An 18,555-nucleotide genomic window follows, 5' to 3' on the forward strand; every position below is an offset into this window, starting at 1 on the left:
CCAGGAGGGTAAATTATTCATGCAAATTACACATTTATAAATAATATACAGAGATGTATACAGATTTCTTTACCGCCACTAATACTCTGGTATATTTGAAAGCAAGATTTTTTTTTTCTTTTCAAATCCTTTCTTTACAGTGCTATAAGTAGCTTCACACTAGATAAAATAGGCTAAACAATGAAAAAAGTGCCTGGCTTCTGAGCTTATAGGGTAAAGAAATAGGATTGTTTTGAAGTATTTCTGTGTGAGACAGAGACAGGTTTAACCCTGAAATTTGGCAGACCAGAACGTTAGTTCAGAGTTAACTTAAATCGAAGAGTACTGTAGATCAGAAATCAGTTTTGAAAATGTCATGTACGAGGACATAATGACCTCACGAAAGCTCAGGTTTGAGGAAAAGCTCCAGCTTGTCAGAGCACTTGTGTACCCCTGCGTTAAGTCAGTGCAAGTGCCTCTCCCAGGAAGCAAGCTGCCGGGTCAAGAAGGGTTCTTAACCAAGTTTAGGCTAGGAGGTTAAACAACTTAAGTGAAAAGTTTGTGTGCTAGAAGCATCTTAGAGGTCATTAAACATCTTGACATTTTAAAGGGCTGAGTGCTTGGAGGCCCATTTCTTTTGAAACAATGTGCTCTTCAGAGCTTTCCTCAGGTTCGGCGTGGTTCTTGTCACAGACTGCTGTGGTGGTTTTACCCAGCTGGGCAGCTGAGCTCCACCACAGCTGCTCTCCCACTCCCCCTCCTCAAAAGGAAAGGGGGAGAAAATACGATGAAAAGGGCTCGAGGGCTGAGATAAAGGCAGGGAGATCACTCAACAATTATCGTCACAGGCAAAACAGACTCATCATAGGGAGATAAATGTAATTTATTGCCTATTACTTAACAGACTAGAGCAGTGAGAAACTAGAAGCAAACTAAAAACACCTTGCCCCCATCCATGCTCTTCCACCTCCTCCCCCCAAGGGGTGCAAGGGAATGGGGATTGGGGGCTGCACTCAGTCCATGACGCTTGTAATCTTCTGAAATAAGAAAACATCTGAAGATTATCATCTCTAGCTACAGAGCTTGGGCTGGATCAAAATCAAGGCATCAAAAATTAATCGTAATTTGTGAAAATGCATGTTCAAGTTCCTAGATCTGATTTCAGTTCCTGTGATTTACATCCAGGGCTGAGGCAAAAGGAAAAGTGCCAGTTCTGTCTCTCTTTCTGGTGTAGCCAAAACCTCTCCAGCCTAATGTGCAGAATGTCTAAAGGGAAACAGCAAGTCTAAACACTTATGATGAGCTAGTTCTGTTTGTGCTTGGTAAATGAGATTTACTCCAGACGAAGGTGAAGATATGTTCCCATGGCATAGCTGTCCCACTGCGCTGGGTCTGCAACCAGCTGGTATCCTGTGATCACGTCCCACCTCAGCAGCACCTTCTGTTGCAGATTTCCTTCAGTATGTATGACAGGAAAACCCGAAAGCTCTCTGGGCACACCCACAGCTTCGGTGGCAGTTTGTCAGCAGTTCTTTGGTCTGGCTCTCTGTGCAGCCCCACCACCATGAGTGGCAGCACCGGGCAAGCAGCAGGAATAGTGGCCAGCAGCTGGAGGGCTGCGAACTGGCTGCGGCCACAACACGGGGCAGCTGCACCTCTCCCACTACAGGAGGGGAAGCAGACAGGAGCCCTGGATAAGATTGGGTGTTTGGGGGAGGCAAAAAGAGTTAAGATTATCTAGGCACTCCAAAGGTTTTCTGAAAACATGGTATAGAACAAATGTACTAAATGGAGTATACTTAGGTGCTTTGTGAAGGAAGATCAGAGGAGCATCCTTGTAAGAGGACATTTTCTCTATTGCGTGAATAATTAAACAGTAGTAGTGGTTTGCCTTTAGGCAACAGTACTACCATAAAGTAGACATCAGTAATACAGATAGTTATAATGAAATAAGAAACTATTTTGGGTCAAGGATTTAAAATCTCACAGAAGAGGGACACTTCTTTTGACCTTTATGGAGAGCTGAAAGGCATCTACAACAGGCTTTGCACCCACTGCACCAGCATCTTGGCAAAGCAGGAGGCAAGCAGGATTTTAATTTTCAGGCATGGGAGCCTCTTGGTCCTGCCACAGCCTCACGGGATGGTTGAGGTTGGGAGGGACCTCTGGATGTCACCCGGTCCAACCCCCTGCTTGAGCATGGACACCCGGAGCAGGATGCCCAGGACCATGTCTGGGTGGCTTTTGAAGACCTCCAAGGAGGGACACACCACTCACTGGGTTACCTGTGCCACTGCTCCATCACCTGCACAGTGAAGAAGTGCTTCCTGATGTTTAGGTAATGTAGTAAAGCAAAACAGATCCCTATTACCCCTGCAGGGCATTGCCCCACTTGACTGCCTCTCTTCCCTTGTTCTGCAGCAGGGCTGGATGACTAGAAGGTCTGTGAAGAAGAAGAAGAGAAGCATTGCTTGTACTGGTCAAGTTCCTTATCTGCAAGACTTGCTGTAGTGTGTGAAAATGGAAAAGAAACAATTATCCCATAACTGTGCTTTCTAACTGAGATTGCTTTTCAAAGCAATGATGATAAGTACATTCTGATCTCATCTTCATCCTCCATGAGACTTCTGCATCTCAACTGCCTGACTCCAGCAGTCCTGGTAGGGCAGCAGAGAAACAGGATGCTAGGCAGAGCTCCCTCTCTGCACACTTACTTTGCCTTCCCCCTTGCAAGTCTCCTGCATACATTTAATTCTCTTCTGCTGAGCTCTGTGCTGTAACGCAGAAGGAGAGCATAGTGCCTTTGATGATCTGATCTAAATAGCAAGTTGTCATCTGAATTAAAAGGGACAGACTGCAGCAGATGAAAGAGAAGCAATATGCTTATTTTCTGGTCTGGCAGTGCTGTTATTCCACCTGTGTCCCAAGCCCATATACAAATAATTGGGAATTTGCTGTCTTAATGGCTGTTGTTTTTTTATTGTACCTCTGTGGCTGTGTGGGTGAATGAGAAAAGGTTTTTGCACATGTATATATGCATTTTTGGTAGACACTGCACAGCTAAAGCCTCTTTTAATTTTCTCTCTAATTTATTTTTAATTTTGTAAACCCCCAGGGGTAAATCCTTATTATATGATGTAAAATCATCTCTTCTACAAAGCAGCTTATTTGTTGATTTTTAATTTGAGCCAGCAGAGGCAAAGCTGTAGCTTTTTTTTTTTTTTTTTTTTTTTCAAACACTAAAGCTCCTCTGTATATATAACTGTCAGGAGTGTGGTTCACTGCAAAATTAGTAAAAAACACAAACAAACAAAAAAAGAAAACCAAACCTGTCCTTCTCAAAAGAACAAAGAGAGGGTTTGTATTTCTCTGTGTTAACCGTATGTTAGACCTCTGCATCTAAAAACAGTCTTAATACACAGTTTGCCTTTAACTTTGCAGTACATTTGGATTAGGCTGAGTATGAAGGCTCAAATTCTCAAAAGCTCAAGAACTGACAGAAGTTAGGGCTTTGTTTTCATTTTTTGAAAGGGGATCTCCATCACAAAATGGCACTATCTAGATGGCATTACTCCATGCACTCACATAAACGCGTGTTCACCGACACTGATATGTTCTGTTGGCTTGCAGTAAGTGTTGCCTTTAAGCTAACCAGCACCCGTCTGTTTTATTGTTTATAGGACTGGCTGGAAGCCTTAGTTACAGCCCTATTGAGATAATAACAAAAACACACAATTTGACATAATCTCTCATGCCTTTACATTCAGTGGGAGAGATGTTTGTTTTCAAAACACTGGTTGTCTCATCCTAAACAATCCAGCTGGAATACGTCAGGTGAATAATGCTTTAAAATGCCTTACCAGCTAGTTCAGATTTAGGCATCTACATTTGGTCCTTCTGTCGTACAACTCATAATGCCCAATTAATGAATTTGCTTTGATTTGTCATCAAGGAAAAGAGAGAGAGAAAAAAAAAAATGCCTTTCTTTGTTTTGTTTGTAATTGAGTGGTGTTTTTTTTTTTTTCCCTCTGGTTGTAAGGCAAAGGTGATGTTTATTCCCAGTTCGGCTGTAGACTTTTGAATGAACCTCTTGATGCCCTCTAGTTCTCTTTTGAGTCTCTGCAAGTAGAGGCTTACCTACCTAACTGCTATCCCATTTCCCTTCTCTGTGTTGTCACTGTATTCACAGAAGATGCCATCTGTCTGTGATTATTGTCCAGAGGTCCTCTCCTGCTGCCGCACCTTCTCCAGACTGTCTTGCATCACTGCCTTCTGCTGGGTCTCTCTTGCAGAACAGTGATATGTCAATATGGTGCTTGATTTCAGCCCCATCCCAAAACCAGGACTCCACTCACCTCTTCCTTGACTTGTCCATAGCTTTGGGTTAAAACCCACTACAGATGTTCATCTTTCTCCTGCCCTCTTCACAGAAAGCTTCCCACTTTAAGAGCAATTCATTGCCTCTATGAATTTTGATGACAATGCCAAAGAAATAGAGGAGAGTAAACAAGTGACAGCCCCCAAATTAACAATGTATTAAACATGGTAGAAGCTAATGTGGACAAAAGGACCCATGTCAGAAACCAGACCTGTGAATGGAAGCAAAGACAAAGTGTGTTCCACAGAGAAAGATGCAGCTTGTGCACAAGATTTTTTTCCAGGAACAAATTCTCTATTTTATCTTTGTCATGCTGAATGCCTGTATGTCTCTCTGCTTTCCACTGGGTGAGACAAAGACACTTGCTGTGAAGCTAAACCAATGTTCATCAGAGCTGCACGGTGCCTGCATAAATTCATTTTGTCATTGCTTTTTGCTCTGCAGAGCCTTCTCAGCTCAACCTGATCTTTTGAAGTTGGGAACATCTCAGAGATTTATATCAAAATACCACTTGCCATATATTTTTCTTATTTCTGTCATTAGCCCAGCAAGGGTTGAGAAAACAAAAGGGAGAATTATGAATGTCAGTTAAAACTGTAGATCCATTAATTTCCACCTCTGGAAACTCTGACTTTACCTTTTAGCCAGAGCTTATGCCTATACATTGCTTTTCATAGCTAACTTATTTGGCTACATCTGAACAGTACAGTGACCTGTGGTTGGAAGCTGAAGCTGGAGAAAGAAAGCACTGACAAACCAAAGGCACCACAGCTTCCCTGAGATTTGTCCTTAGTCCTTGGCCAGGGAGCCTAATGCCAGGCTCAGAAGCTTGAGCCTGCTTCTTCTGTCTGCTTTGTAGGTAGGGAGCTAACTATCAAAAGCAGGCTTAAGTGGGATTTTTGCTGTTGGAATAAAGACTACTGTGACACTGAGAGCTCTGTACTGCCCAGTAGTTTGATGTCTTTGTATTTTAAGCATTCTCAAAATTTGCTCTGAAATGCCTTTCAATTGTCTTAGTGTTTTTCAGTTGGTATTTTAAAGGTGTTATCTGGGCAGCACAAAAATTAGAGAGAGTTTCAGTACCTGGGAAGGATTTATCTGCATGTTTTACACTGATTTTAGTAGGAGTTAGGACATCTAATCTCAAATGCTTCTTTTGAAAATACGTCCCTAAATGTTCTGCAAAATAAGATCTAAAACTTTCCTCTTTCTGCTTGCTCATAACAAATACACAAATTTAGTCATAATTCATGCCTGAAATGTATTGTTCCTGAACCCCAGTGCAAACAAAGGGTGGGAATTTCTTTTTAGTGAAAGTTCTCCTGTGAGTTGGTGGTAACAGGAAAGTGTGGTGTACTTGAATGTACTGACTCATTCTTACTTAGGGTCTTAAATAATTAGCCTCCTCACCGTCTTGTTTCAGCTTATTGAGAGAGAGAAAGAAAGAGAAAAAGAGAAAAAGGAAGGAAGGAAGGAAGGAAGGAAGGAAGGAAGGAAGGAAGGAAGGAAGGAAGGAAGGAAGGAAGGAAGGAAGGAAGGAAGGAAGGAGGGAAGGAGGGAAGGAGGGAAGGAAGGAAGGAAGGAAGGAAGGAAGGAGGGAAGGAGGGAGGGAAGGAAGGAAGGAAGGAAGGAAGGAAGGAAGGACAGGAAATAAAGCTTTTTAGCATTTACAGTTGTGCATTGTGTCATTATCACTGTAATAATTATGTTGTTGCCTAATTATATTCTACTAGATGTGTGTATATATGTGAGTGTTAATGAACACGCATCAGATTATTCAGATGCTTTGTTGAGGTAAATATCCATTCAAGTCAGTTGGTGGAGCCAAGATGTACCAGCTCAGATTTTGAATGAATTTCTGAAGTAATTATCCATTTTTCTGTGTTTGCATTCATGAGATTTGTGATAATCCTGTGCTCTGGAGAGCCTGCCATTTCTTACAGTCTCATGGTATGCATATCACCAGGTTCTGTTTGAACCCGAGAACGAACACACTCGTAATGGTGGAAAATGATGAGGGAGAATTGGGAAGCCTGAGCAAGTTTTGGTACCAACTGACAGTAATGTTCCCTTTCTTCTGTATTTTCCACAGCTCGTTTTGATGATCACAGACACTTGGAAATGCTGCAGCAAAAGGAACAATTCTCAAGATAGTGGATTTCTTTTTAAACTTTCAAGACAGTTCAAATTCTGTTTCTGGTTCTTTCACAGCACAGGTCAAGCCCACTTAGATCCCTGTTGGGGCTGCACACTCTTAAAGACATAAAATCTTACCGTGCTCACTAACAATCAGTTTGCCCAGCCCCTTTCACAGCGGGGTCCCATTGTGACTGGAGCATACTGTCATGCAAATAAGTACCAGGTTTGCCCACCCTCACTAATGAGCTGGTTTCTTTTTCACTGAGAGCAATAATAATCCCTAGCCTAGCATGAGGACTGCTTTGACCTTTTGAAAGTTGTGGGTTTGATCTGCAGGCTGTATTGTACTGTCAATCTTTACATGGTGGAAATTAAGTCTTGGGTGATTGGCAGGGCTCCCATGCAAGGCACCACAGAGCAAACCTGCCTCCTTCAGAAGCTGGTCCAGGGAGCAGAGAAACCTGTCATGCAGTCTGTCTGTCCATCTCAGCGCAGCCATCCTACAAACAAGTCTGGTACTTTGGACCCCTAGGATCTTAGTAGCTATCCTTTGATCAGGATCTGTAGTCTGCCCAGAAGTTTTGCTATTGCTGGCCTGCCCTCATATCCCATCATAGTTACAAACACTGGTAATCCCCCACTTGTGGCAAGAAGCATCATGTGTAATGCAGCATTTACCAGTGTGTGTGGAAAGTATAAGTGTAGGTAATAACAGCTCTGTTCTTTAGCAATTTATAAGTGTATATATACATGTTTGTGTGTATAAAAGTAAAACTAAGAACACTTCTACAGCCTGCCCGAGTTGCCCTTGTTTTTGCTGGCATTGTTTACATCTCAAATGAAGTGGCAGCCTGGCCTTCACAACTTACTTTGCCAAGCTGGCTGTTTTCATTTCTGTAAGACAAGTAGGGTGTGTTAGTTTTCACCTCCTTGCCATACCTAGTAATATATAGTGCTTTTCAGCCACATATTGTAAATGCAAGATATCTTCTAGATAATTTCTCTTGACATGCAGGTACTTTGTGCATATAAACCTAACTCTTTTACATCAATCTTCTTTTCACTCTCTCCCTTTTATTTTTATTTTTTTTTAACCACAGGAGAAGAAAACTTGCTGGCAATTTTGAAAAGGAGATGGTGGAAGTACATGATCCTAGGGATAATAGATATAGAAGCCAATTACCTGGTTGTCAAAGCTTACCAGTACACCACTCTTACTAGTGTACAGGTAAGTACACAAAGGATTTTCTCTTTTTGAGGTAATATAACAGGCATGATGTGATCAATGTTTCAGCTTCCATTGGCTTCAGTACACTGACAGCTAGTTCCTTCCTGTATCTTCTCTGTGCTTTTTAATGCGGTCTCACAAGACATTTTGTTCATATTGTACTAGTTTTATTGCTCAGTGTTTTCCAAACTGTACAAAACCTCACTGTCTTTCATGTTATTGGGCTGTGCTAAACCACACATAATCACATTTTTGACCTAATCTTAATTTGTTCCTTCAAGGAAATATTTTCATATAGGAAGATGTGTTTTCTTTTCATTTCTGTTGGACTTGGAAACAATACAAGCACTTCCTTTAGAATTCGGTAATCAGGTCTGAGTGTAAAACTTGTCATTAAGTAAAATTAATGTAGATGTGATGAAGAAGTCTTACACAAGTAGTTTGGTGTATTATGTTATATAATTGCAGCTATCAAAAGTGTATCTTCCCTTAAAAAAAATGTACACGCAGTGAAAAAAAACTAGGGTAGAGACTTCTCCAAAAATCTAACCCGTATATTTTAAATACAGGCACCAAAGACTGAGTCTTCTTTCCTTTGAAATGCAGCAGTGAATAATAGAAACATTTTTAAGAAAATGGAAATTGTCTGTCCTGGGAAATCATTACATACTTCATTGCTACTTGTTCTAAAACAAACCTACTCCTTTTTTACGTTATGTCTAAATCACTGGGCAACCCTAGGTAGTGTTCAGGTTATTTTACACCTTATTTGCCTGAAGTTTGCTTTAGAGCCAGTAAAATAATAGAGTAGCACTTAAAGTTCTGCAAAACCAAAGCTAATTAGGAATATATCTCTTCCACATTTGAACAAGTGATACTGGAAAACACTGAGCATGTTTATCTGAATAAGAAGCAAAAACAGAAGAAAACTATAAATCCAAGGAATCTGAATCTTAGATCTAATCTAAATATTCACAAATGCCTCTACTACTGGAGTCATTTGAGAATTTTTTGAGAATTCGTTAAAGCATTCCCAGACTATTTAATAACACTTTTAACACTGTTCCACATCATATTAGTCAGTACAGAGTAAAACATAAATCCAACTGAATACTGTCTGATTTTATAGCTACTAAAAGCCTCCAATAGAAAAGCAAAAGCTGAACTGCTTCTTTTGCATGTTCACTTATAGCATGTAGGAATAATGGCCTTAGTAAGGCAATCTAGGTCATTAAATCCCATCTCCTGCAGCCACCAACAAGCGTGTTTCAGAGGTCTGTCTGGCTGCATCCATGAAAGGACAGTTTAAGGGCATTGCCAGTGTCTCAGCTGAATTTGTTAGCTGAAATGAGCCCCTGAGAGATAGGAAGGATAGAAGATGAGAACTATCATACGATACAGGCAGCTTTGTCTATTTAGACCTCTTCCACATAAAGTTTGCAACAGAACTCAGTTCTCTTTCCCCTAGAAAGAAAGCCTAGAAAATGGCTTGAAAGAGGGAAGAGGTAGAAGCTCAAACGTCATCAGGTGTTTTTCCAGGAGTGAGGAGTGCAAAATCTCCTTTTCCCCCAGCTGTCCTGGATTGCTCAAATACACATGGAGCGACTCAAGAATATATGCTGCATTTTAAACTCACTTCATGACATAATTTGAATGAGCTTCTAAGTATAGAGAAACCCCAAGACATGGTCAGAATGGTTAGCATATGAGCTAACACATTAAGATGTTGAATCACATGTTTGGTAAGTTGTAGACAAACAAGACCCTATTTCACCTGGCAATGAAACAGAAGGAGCTCGGGAGATTATTCAGCCTGAAACCACATTAGTCTAATTGGTATGAAATGGAAAGTAAAAGGTGTAAAATAGCCAGCTGCTCCTAGAATCTGGTTTCTGAAGGAGCAAACACGACTACTCTGCTGAAAGGATCTTCTGAAAGACATCATCCTACCAGAGCACTATGTGGGAGGCCATAAATGCTCACAGGTACCAAGTCTTTTGTGATGGGGAGAAAATAAGAGACCTTAATTTTTTAGACTTATTAACAGATTGAAATTTATAAGTGAGAAATTTTGCAGTGTTTTTATACTGGTGGTAAATGGACTGTTTCATCAGGAAAACAGTTTTATAGCACATACCTTTTCCACATGATATCTGTGCTCTATCATCCAAAACTAACATGTGAATGTACTGGACTTGTGATGCTTTTAGGCACAGAACATTAAGCTGCTCCCAGCTAAAAGCCAAAGTTTAAAAGTTTAACTGTAAAAATATACCTTTATTGCAATGGATTTGCAGTTCTGCTTTCACTGTACAACTCCAAGCACTCAACAACTTTGTTAGCCAAGTAGCTCTGAACTCAGTAGTATCAATATTTCTGGTTAAAACTACATCTCACAGCCCTGCCACCCCTCCCAACATTATCTCATTGTGGTTGCAGAAAAAGACTGAAAATGGTGCTCTACTTCTACCTGCTATTTTGCACCCAGATCTTTCCTAAATTTTACTTTAAATTTTCCTTTAAGAGATCTTGGGTTGGGAAAACAGAATTTTCTGATAAAGTTTCTTATAGGTCTTTTACCAGTTTCCTTCAGAACCACAATGAGCAAGGACACAAAGGCATAAATCAGAGATTAATATGGTACCTGACCTTTGCTTTTGGATGTGCTTCTGTTTGTTTCAAATCCTTGGTTACTCTATAATTATTGTCTGAGAACGTGGTGCTCAGCTCCACCATGAGATGAAAATAGAACTGTACAGCCTAAAAATGTGGAATTTTCCTTTTTTTTTTTTTTTTTTTTTTTTAAAGAAAAAGGGAAAGAAAGAACTTCAAACAGAAAAGACCTCACTTATAAACTGACATAAAATAATCAAATTGAATACCAATCCATTGTTCGTTTCAGACTCCAAGGCTTCAGCTAAGGATAAAATCCAAGGTACCCTTTAGGTACCTAATTTTTATATATCTAAAATGCTGTGGACAGCTAGCATCTCTTGATCTGTGTATACATGTACTAACCTGGTGCTGAGAGCATGTTCCTGGGATGTGAAAACTTGCATTTGAATCTCACAGGTTGCTCTTTCTTTGTAGCTTCATGTTCATTCATTGCATGCATAGAGTGCTTCTGTATTGATGGCTTTTGCTACCTAAACACCTGCCCCCATTTTAAAATTCAAAAGCTACGTATTCCTGCATCGAAGTAGCCTGAAGAACACAATTTATTAGAGATGCTCTTAGCATACCTCAAGTGCTTACAGGAAGTCTGAAGTGCTTTCCGAATTACAAAGGTAGAGCCACTGTTTACATATAGTCATAGCTGTTAAAACAATACATAAGGGGCTTGAGTTAATTCCATCTCACCTGGGGGGGACTGAAACTCAACCATCACACATCCAGGAAAATGCTCAGAACACCAGCCTTGTAAGTGAAGATTGTCTCCTAAAGTGTACTTTAAAGAAGACTAATTATACACCATGTAAAAGGTGAAGCAGTTTGTCCAGGGATTAACTTAGACTTCCAAAAACACATAGCTCAATAATTGCCAGAGATCAGCCACACTTAATGCTCTTGGGTGCATTTGTTCTGATTCACAGATAGCCAAAAACTTTTATTTTTATTTACTCTTTGATGTAATTGATCTAAATTGCACTAGATTTTGCAATCTTCTTGAACATCAGTAGTAGCAGGTGCAGTAAACAGTCCCATGTATACTAGAACTAGATCCTGTAGATTTATTTTAAAACTATACACCTAAGTTCCAAGACTGCCTGTGGTAATACCTTCCATACTTAACCTGACTGTTTTTAAGACAACTCTGATGTAGGCGTGTGGAAGGTTTAATAATTATTTAGGAAGGATGTTTTAACTACTGTTAGAGACATCTTCTATGCAGCAAATAAAATTAGTTACCCCAGAGGGAATTAAAAGATTCTGAAGTTCTTGCAATTATTTAGATAATATTTTTTTTTTTTTGAAACTATGCTTGGACTTTGACTTCGACATTTGTAACCATAGCTTCCATATAAGAGTTTTCTCATCATATCAGGCTGCATTACGAGGAAGACTGTCCTCTCCCTTCTCCCTCTTTGCCCCCACAATAATTAGCTCTCCTTTCTGCAAATACAATTTTCTATCCACCTGCATATCACACTGTTGTGTTGTTCTTCCTAGTGGTACTGTAATCCTTTTTCCCTGTTGCGACATCATCCAGACTATTTGTGCAATGTCTTTCAAGATGGAACTGTGGAATATGCATCCAGTGTCACAGAAATAAGGCATTGTCAAAGACAGAGCAATGTTTCCAAACAGTGATTTATGTGGTAATTTATTCCTTGGGCAATCAAGCTTTTGATTGGCATGATGAAAACAAAGGTAGTAAAAGCTGGGATTTACAGACACCAAGAGACAGACGATAAAATTTCGGTGCTGATGTTCTCAGCTACTCTTAGATCACTGTGAGCCTCAGCAGTACATCATACTTCCAATTACCTGTGGCAGTTTTCATACCTCAACAACTGCCACCAGAAAAGGAAAGAAGTCAGCGGTAGGTGCTTATTATAGAAGTGCTGGTTGGCAATAGGCTTTGCTTTGTTCTCGGTCCCCACGGACTCAATGTGCATTGAGGCAGAAGGTTTGAGATAATTTTGAAGCAAATCTGGGAGGTGATGAGCAGGGGATTTGTGATATTGAAGCTGTTGATCCACCTTGCCCAGCACTCACTAATGTGAAATATCTCAGAAGCAGAGAGAAATTCCACTCCCTCCCTACCTCCCCGCATCCCATGCATGTAAGATTGACCATTTTTTCCTGTTTTGCTTCAGGGCAGTGAGGGAATAGTGCAATGTTAATCAGGTTTGCAGAATGGTGTTGTGCCTACCACACATTTATACTGTGAGGGTCTGTGGGGTGTAGCTTGCATTTGTTTTTTATCATATTTTGAGTTGTTGTTCTGTCTTTTAACTGTTACAAACCCATAGCTCACAAACCAGCCCCCTTCAGTCTCTCTCCATGTTTTTGGAGTAAGCTTAACAGTAGGTATCCAGAGCTCCTGCCTCTCATAGCAAATTTCACTCCAAGCCAAGCTTTTCACTAACATAAATATGCAAAATCTCATTAAAGTCAGTGAAGCTGTGCCCATTACAAAAGCAGAGATTTTGGCGTTCTGTGCCTATTTTGCATATTCTTGCAGGTGAAATACAAAAGCAAAGTATTTGCTGTGGGAGGCATCCATGATTTTTCCTAGGCCATGTCAGAAGCTAATCCTCTGCATAGCTTACAGCAACTGGTGACAGAGAAGTTTCTAATAAGTAACCTTGAGAAAAGGGCTTTCAAAGCCCATATTCAGTCATCTTATTTGGGAGGGAAGCAAAGCAGAAAAGACATTTTTTTCTACAGAAGTATGTGACTGCTGGGGCAGCTGTCTGCTGTCTTAGAATGAGTGAATGGCTTCTTAGAATTAAAATGGCTTCTTCTGCCAGTGGTGGCTACAGTCAAAGAAGGAAGCTGGATAAAGGAAAGGCCATTTCAGTAGCCGGTTTGTTTGTACTCTTCCTTCACTATGGTATTTGAGCAGATCTCACAAAAGCATAGCTAGAGTGCATATTATAAGAGGAAGGGATGAAGAGGTGTGTCCTAACATATATATGTATATATAGTTTAATGAGTCAAGATGAGATTATTCATGTTGGTGGTAAAGAGTGTGCACATAAAGGATCAAGAGTAGAGGAACTGTGGGTTGGATGTGACCACCACTCTTCATTTAAATGACTGCAAGACCTCAATGAATTCCTTTTATGTACACAAAAAGCTGGAGACATAATAATCCTCATCTCAGGTATTGGTGCATGTGAAGCAGGTGTAGGTGAAGGTCTTTCACTAGTGATAGTTTTGATGGAGTTCCACTTTCTGCGTGGAAAAAAGGAAAATTCTGGAAAAGAATTAAAGGAACTGATGAGAACATTTATAGAAACACCCATCATGTGGCCCAAAGAAAACTAGTTAAGAGACCTTGTGGGCCAAATATTAATTTAATTTAGAGAGACTTCAGACTGGGAGGTGTCTTACGGCTTTTGTTTCTTCCATGTAGTGAAAATAAACCTTTTTTACATTTTTTGTAAACAAATGACATTGTTAACAGTTTCTTTCACCGACCTATCTACTGACAGTACCCTATATTTTGGCTTAATGAAAGCATGAAGACTTCTAAAATTAATTCTGTAGGTACATAAAACCATTCAGGAAAGCAGTAAAATTGTAATAAAAGGTAGAAACACATCAGAAAACAAAACAAAAACAAAACAAAACAAAAGCTTCTTCTTTATTTGAATTGCTTAAAATAAATCTGTCAGAAACATCACCAGCATCCACACCTTCTTTGCAAAAGGTTTCAGTTTCAGGTCAGCATAATTGCTGAGCAGTTCCCCTGGCAGCTGGCAGCCAGCTCCACGAGGCTTCACGTCTCAGCTGGTTTTGTGCACGTGTAACTTATAGTGAAATCAAGAGAGTGTGGCATTGTGAAAGCAGTGGGAAAACTGGAACAGAGAGACTGCTGGAGTGGATGGCAAACTGTTTCTTCCTTTGACTGAAAAGCAAAATATGTGTCAGAAGGTGCATCTCTTCCTGGATATAGCACTTGCTGTTGCATTAAACTTACCAGTCCTCTTACTGCCTTTCAGTAGCCATCACATCTACTTGACAAGACAAAGTTGGGCGGTTGTGACACTGATCTCATTGATCTCGCTGCTCTGGAGAGCCAGCTGAATGGAGGGTGCAGCTGATTCTCTGCATGATTAGTTTGAGGGCAGCACTAATGAGAAACTCCTAATGTGAAAAAAAAAAAAGGGCTTATAACTGGAGGAAAAAATATAATGAATGTTTAAAAAGGAAGATTCAGCTCAGCTGCTCCCACAGGAAGCTTGCTGACCAGCTTTTTTCTTTTTGATATTGCTGCAGATCAGCAGTTCACCCTCTGTACTACAGACCTTTTCTCTAAAGCTTGCCAGCTCTCCTTTCCAACCACTAGCAGCACGTTCTTACTCTGTATATGCAGGCACACGCTGAATTTGTGAGATCAGAGACTGTGTGTTTATTGTTAGCAAGAGAGTGTTTGTGAGTCACAAGTATAATGAAGTGAGTGTGCTTTAACAAACGAATAAACAGAGGAAATAATTTTAATGTTGTGTACCAACAGACTCAGAGGCAGTGTAATATCTTTTAGAATCAAATAAGACTCTTCAATCTCTAAAGCAACACAGCATTTTTATAATAAAAGGTAGTTGCAGTAGAATGATATACCAATAGATTATAGATTATTATATCCTGCCTTCTGAAGTGACCCAATTCAGAGCTCTCAGTAAAGGAAGCCACAGAAAAATATGGCAAGGTCAAAGCAAAGAGCTGTTCTTCTGCTTCCCCCTGTACAGAATGTTCAAGCTGTCTGCACACTTTGATTTCAGTTTTCATATCTTTCCGTGGCAAAATAGGAAGCATGTTTTCCTTTAGTTCAGTGAGATCTGAAAACTTGTATGATTAAAATAGTATTTTTGACTAAAATCAGGTCACTCATTAATTTAACATAATGACAGGGTATATTCAGTACCTTTGAATAAGCAATTAAAAAGAAGGAAAATATAGAAGATAATTCCAAGTGAAATATTGGTAAATGATTGACCTTTATGTACTGTGAATGAAATTCAAGCAAAGCATAATTTATCTTAGTTATTATAGAAGCTTTATAGTTGGGAAAATGGCAATTAGATATAATGTATTTTATTAATCACTGAAAAGACAAATAACAAACAAAAGAAAAAGCAACAAAGAACATAAGAAAGCCCTATCACACATCAGGTAATCCATGATGGCACATCTTTTGTCTGTAGAATATATGTGCATTTTTTCTTCTGTTAGGCAGGTTTATTGGAAGAAAAAAGAAAGTCAGAGTGAATTCAGTCTGGAAGAACTGAAATGTAAAGCTACACCTTAAGGGTATTTAAGCAATATATCCTAGGTTATCTTGATGCTCATATTGTAGTAAGGTATTCTATCTACCCCATTGTTTAATTACAGGTGTAAACAAAGTACAATTCAAGAACTATGTAACGTCAATGGATGTTACCTGCATTCACTGTTTATATCTGATGATGCTGCAGTATTGCTAATAGCAGTTTGTGGGTCAGACCTTGGACTACTAGTCCCAAAGAGACATACATTTTCACACTGATGTCAGCATTAGCTGTTTGTGGCAGGTTCTGTTCATGCTTCCCTTGAAGTTAGTGCTTGAAAGAGACATCTTCACATACTTGAAAGCATAAGTGTGTTTAAATATTCATGAAATGAGAAGAATTTTTAAAATCTTCCTCAAAAAGACTCTTAGTTGGAATTTGCATGTTGAAGTACACATGCTGCAGGTAGAAACAATTTTTAAAACTTGCTGCGGAAATCACACGAGCACCCTAATGCATACCTCATTTTCACAAGGAAATGTTCTTTTTGTGTGCTTAGCCCAGAGCAGGTAAAGCAGCCCAGAATAGACCTGCTGCCCACAATGCACATGTAGTGCTATGTCATTTGTGTGAGGTCTATATTCCAGGTGTTAGGGGTTAAAAATATCCAGAGTCACTCTGTGTCTCTTGAAAGACAGTAGTGAGTAACTGAAAGTTGACATCTTCATATTCTTAAATTTGTTCTTAAAAGCTGTTTTTGTAAGTGACTGGAGTTCCTGATCTTCCAAAATCAAATGTTTGCTCTAGTGATGGTTGCACAAAATAGAACCACCAGACACTGAGTTTTCAGTAGGACATAGTAACTGTTAGTGGAGGGGTTATAAGTAGTTTCTTAAAACACCTCTGTGTTTTCAAATTTCTGAAGTTTATTCTTGAAGTTCTGGTTTTAGGGCTCTTGTCAGACCTGGGCTGTAGGCCATAAGAGCTGCTTAGGTGGGCACACGAGGGCAACTCGGCCTCTCTCTGCATGAAAAATGCACAGCCATGGAGGAGAGCCTCCCAGGGCAAGTGGTGTCCACCAAGAAGACCACAGTTGCTTGGCTCTCAGAAGAATTCAGCTGGCCACTGTTTTGTTCCCAGGCCTGGATGGAAAAGAGCTTGGTGAGAGATAAGGTCACAGCATGGAAACATTATTCCAATAGGCTGCAAACTGTCTATGGAAAAAAAAAAAAAAAAAAAAAAAAAAAGAAAAAAAAAAAAAAGAAAGAAAAAACTTATAGCATATAAGTTATGTTTCTCAAGTGTGTTTTTACAAAACAAAAAAGATATTGAGTGTTAGGTCTGTTGTATGCTGTATACATTACGGACTCTTCAGAGGCAAAGCAGATTTCCTGTGCAAACCAAGGAACTCGTACAATTTCTGATGGTCTTTCAGCCATTGCTCCTCTTTGTGTTTGGTCTGTAAAGAACAGCATCATGAGGACTGCTGGAGGCAGTTTTCACTATAAAATGGCTTTGTCATGCCTTTTAGATCATTAGCTCTCATTTTCAATGCAGAACACTCTTTCAGCTTGGTCCTTTCCAATTTGTAGTTTTCCTCATCAGTTCTGCTGTGCTTTGGGACTGCCTGAGCCACCTGAGAGCTTGTGTGGTCCTGCTCATGAACCCTTTGTTTTCTGAAGGCTGTTGCACTGATTTTCTGGGGAATCTTTTCAAAGAATGCATTTCTACTGCATAGTTTTGTTTTTCAAGCAAAGTTTCAGGGAAAGTCAGCTTTAAATTTTTTGCTAAACCCCTAAATTTAGTACTTATGATGTGGGTAGCTCTCATGTAAAGAGAGGTACACTTTCTAATCACTGAATTTTTCAAATCATCCAAAATTATGTTTCTCTTCAGATAAGCCCATGAACAGACAAAGAAGTTGAAAGGGGCATGATCATTATTTCATAGTACTTAGTGTGCTTAGTGGCAAATCACACTGAGAGAACAAACATCAGATAGTAGGCCCAAAGAGAAGAAAAAACAAATTGCGTCATCTAAATTCAAGGTCACAAAATCCAGAAGAGTTTCCCAGAACTACAGACACATTACTTTTTAAGATAAACCTTTTCATTAGGAAGAAGATGCAACTGTATAGATCTGGTTCCTGCTGTATCAACTGGCATTGACTAGCAGCGTACGCCACATAATATGTTAAATCTCTTTGTTAGTCAACAGAATCTCAACATCTGTATGTGTATAGGAAATGGGATTCAGTGGGAAGTGGGTTCTTAAATTCAAGTTTCTTTGGGTGGTTCTTACTCAGGATTTTTGTTTCCTCGTGGTACACTGGTAGTTTCTAAATATAATTTAATCTTAGAAATTATGTTTCTCTTTTCTCCTTTTTTTTTATCATGGATAATTTTAATTCTTTCGTTTAATGGGTAATTTTAATTATCTAATCTTGTTTATTTTTTTATCACGGGTTCTCTGTGTTTACTGTTGGGTGTCTCTGAAAATAACCTTTAAAGATTATATTTCATAACACTTATTTGAGAAAGCTCTTACCCAAGGTCTATTGGCAAAAAGACTGAGCTTCCTGCACTGCAGGCAAGGTGTTTATTTATTTTTTTTCCTTTAGAGGCATATGGGACTATATTTCCAAGGAGCTAACAGTCCCCACAGGGGACAGATTTTTCATAAGTATTCTGCATGCAGAAATCCCTTGATGGCCAGATTTAAAAAATCTGTGTGTTATGAACATTCCTGGTTATTGGACCTGAAATGACTGAATCAAAGCATTTGTCTAGACTGCAGGAAAAGTGTGCTCAGTGTCTGTCCCTTAATCACCAGAGGTGGAGACCAGATGGAAAATAGCGTGTTGCTCTTCTGGCCAAGATTTCCTTCCCATG

At 39.6% G+C, this 18,555-nt stretch overlaps 1 protein-coding gene across 1 annotated transcript in view; it reads left to right on the forward strand.

The window, feature by feature from the left end:
- SLC35F1 (solute carrier family 35 member F1) overlaps positions 1-18,555 on the forward strand; it is a gene marked incomplete at its 3' end in the record, with an annotated part of 242,705 nt that overhangs the window by 185,513 nt on the left and 38,637 nt on the right. Inside the window, exon 3 of the mRNA XM_082755784.1 lies at positions 7,597-7,724. Coding sequence (XP_082611910.1) covers positions 7,597-7,724 — 128 coding nt within the window. The remainder of the gene's footprint in view (positions 1-7,596; positions 7,725-18,555) is intronic.

Source organism: Aythya marila, assembly GCF_965140915.1.
Source record: "Aythya marila genome assembly, chromosome: 3".
Classification (NCBI taxonomy): Eukaryota; Metazoa; Chordata; class Aves; order Anseriformes; family Anatidae; genus Aythya; species Aythya marila.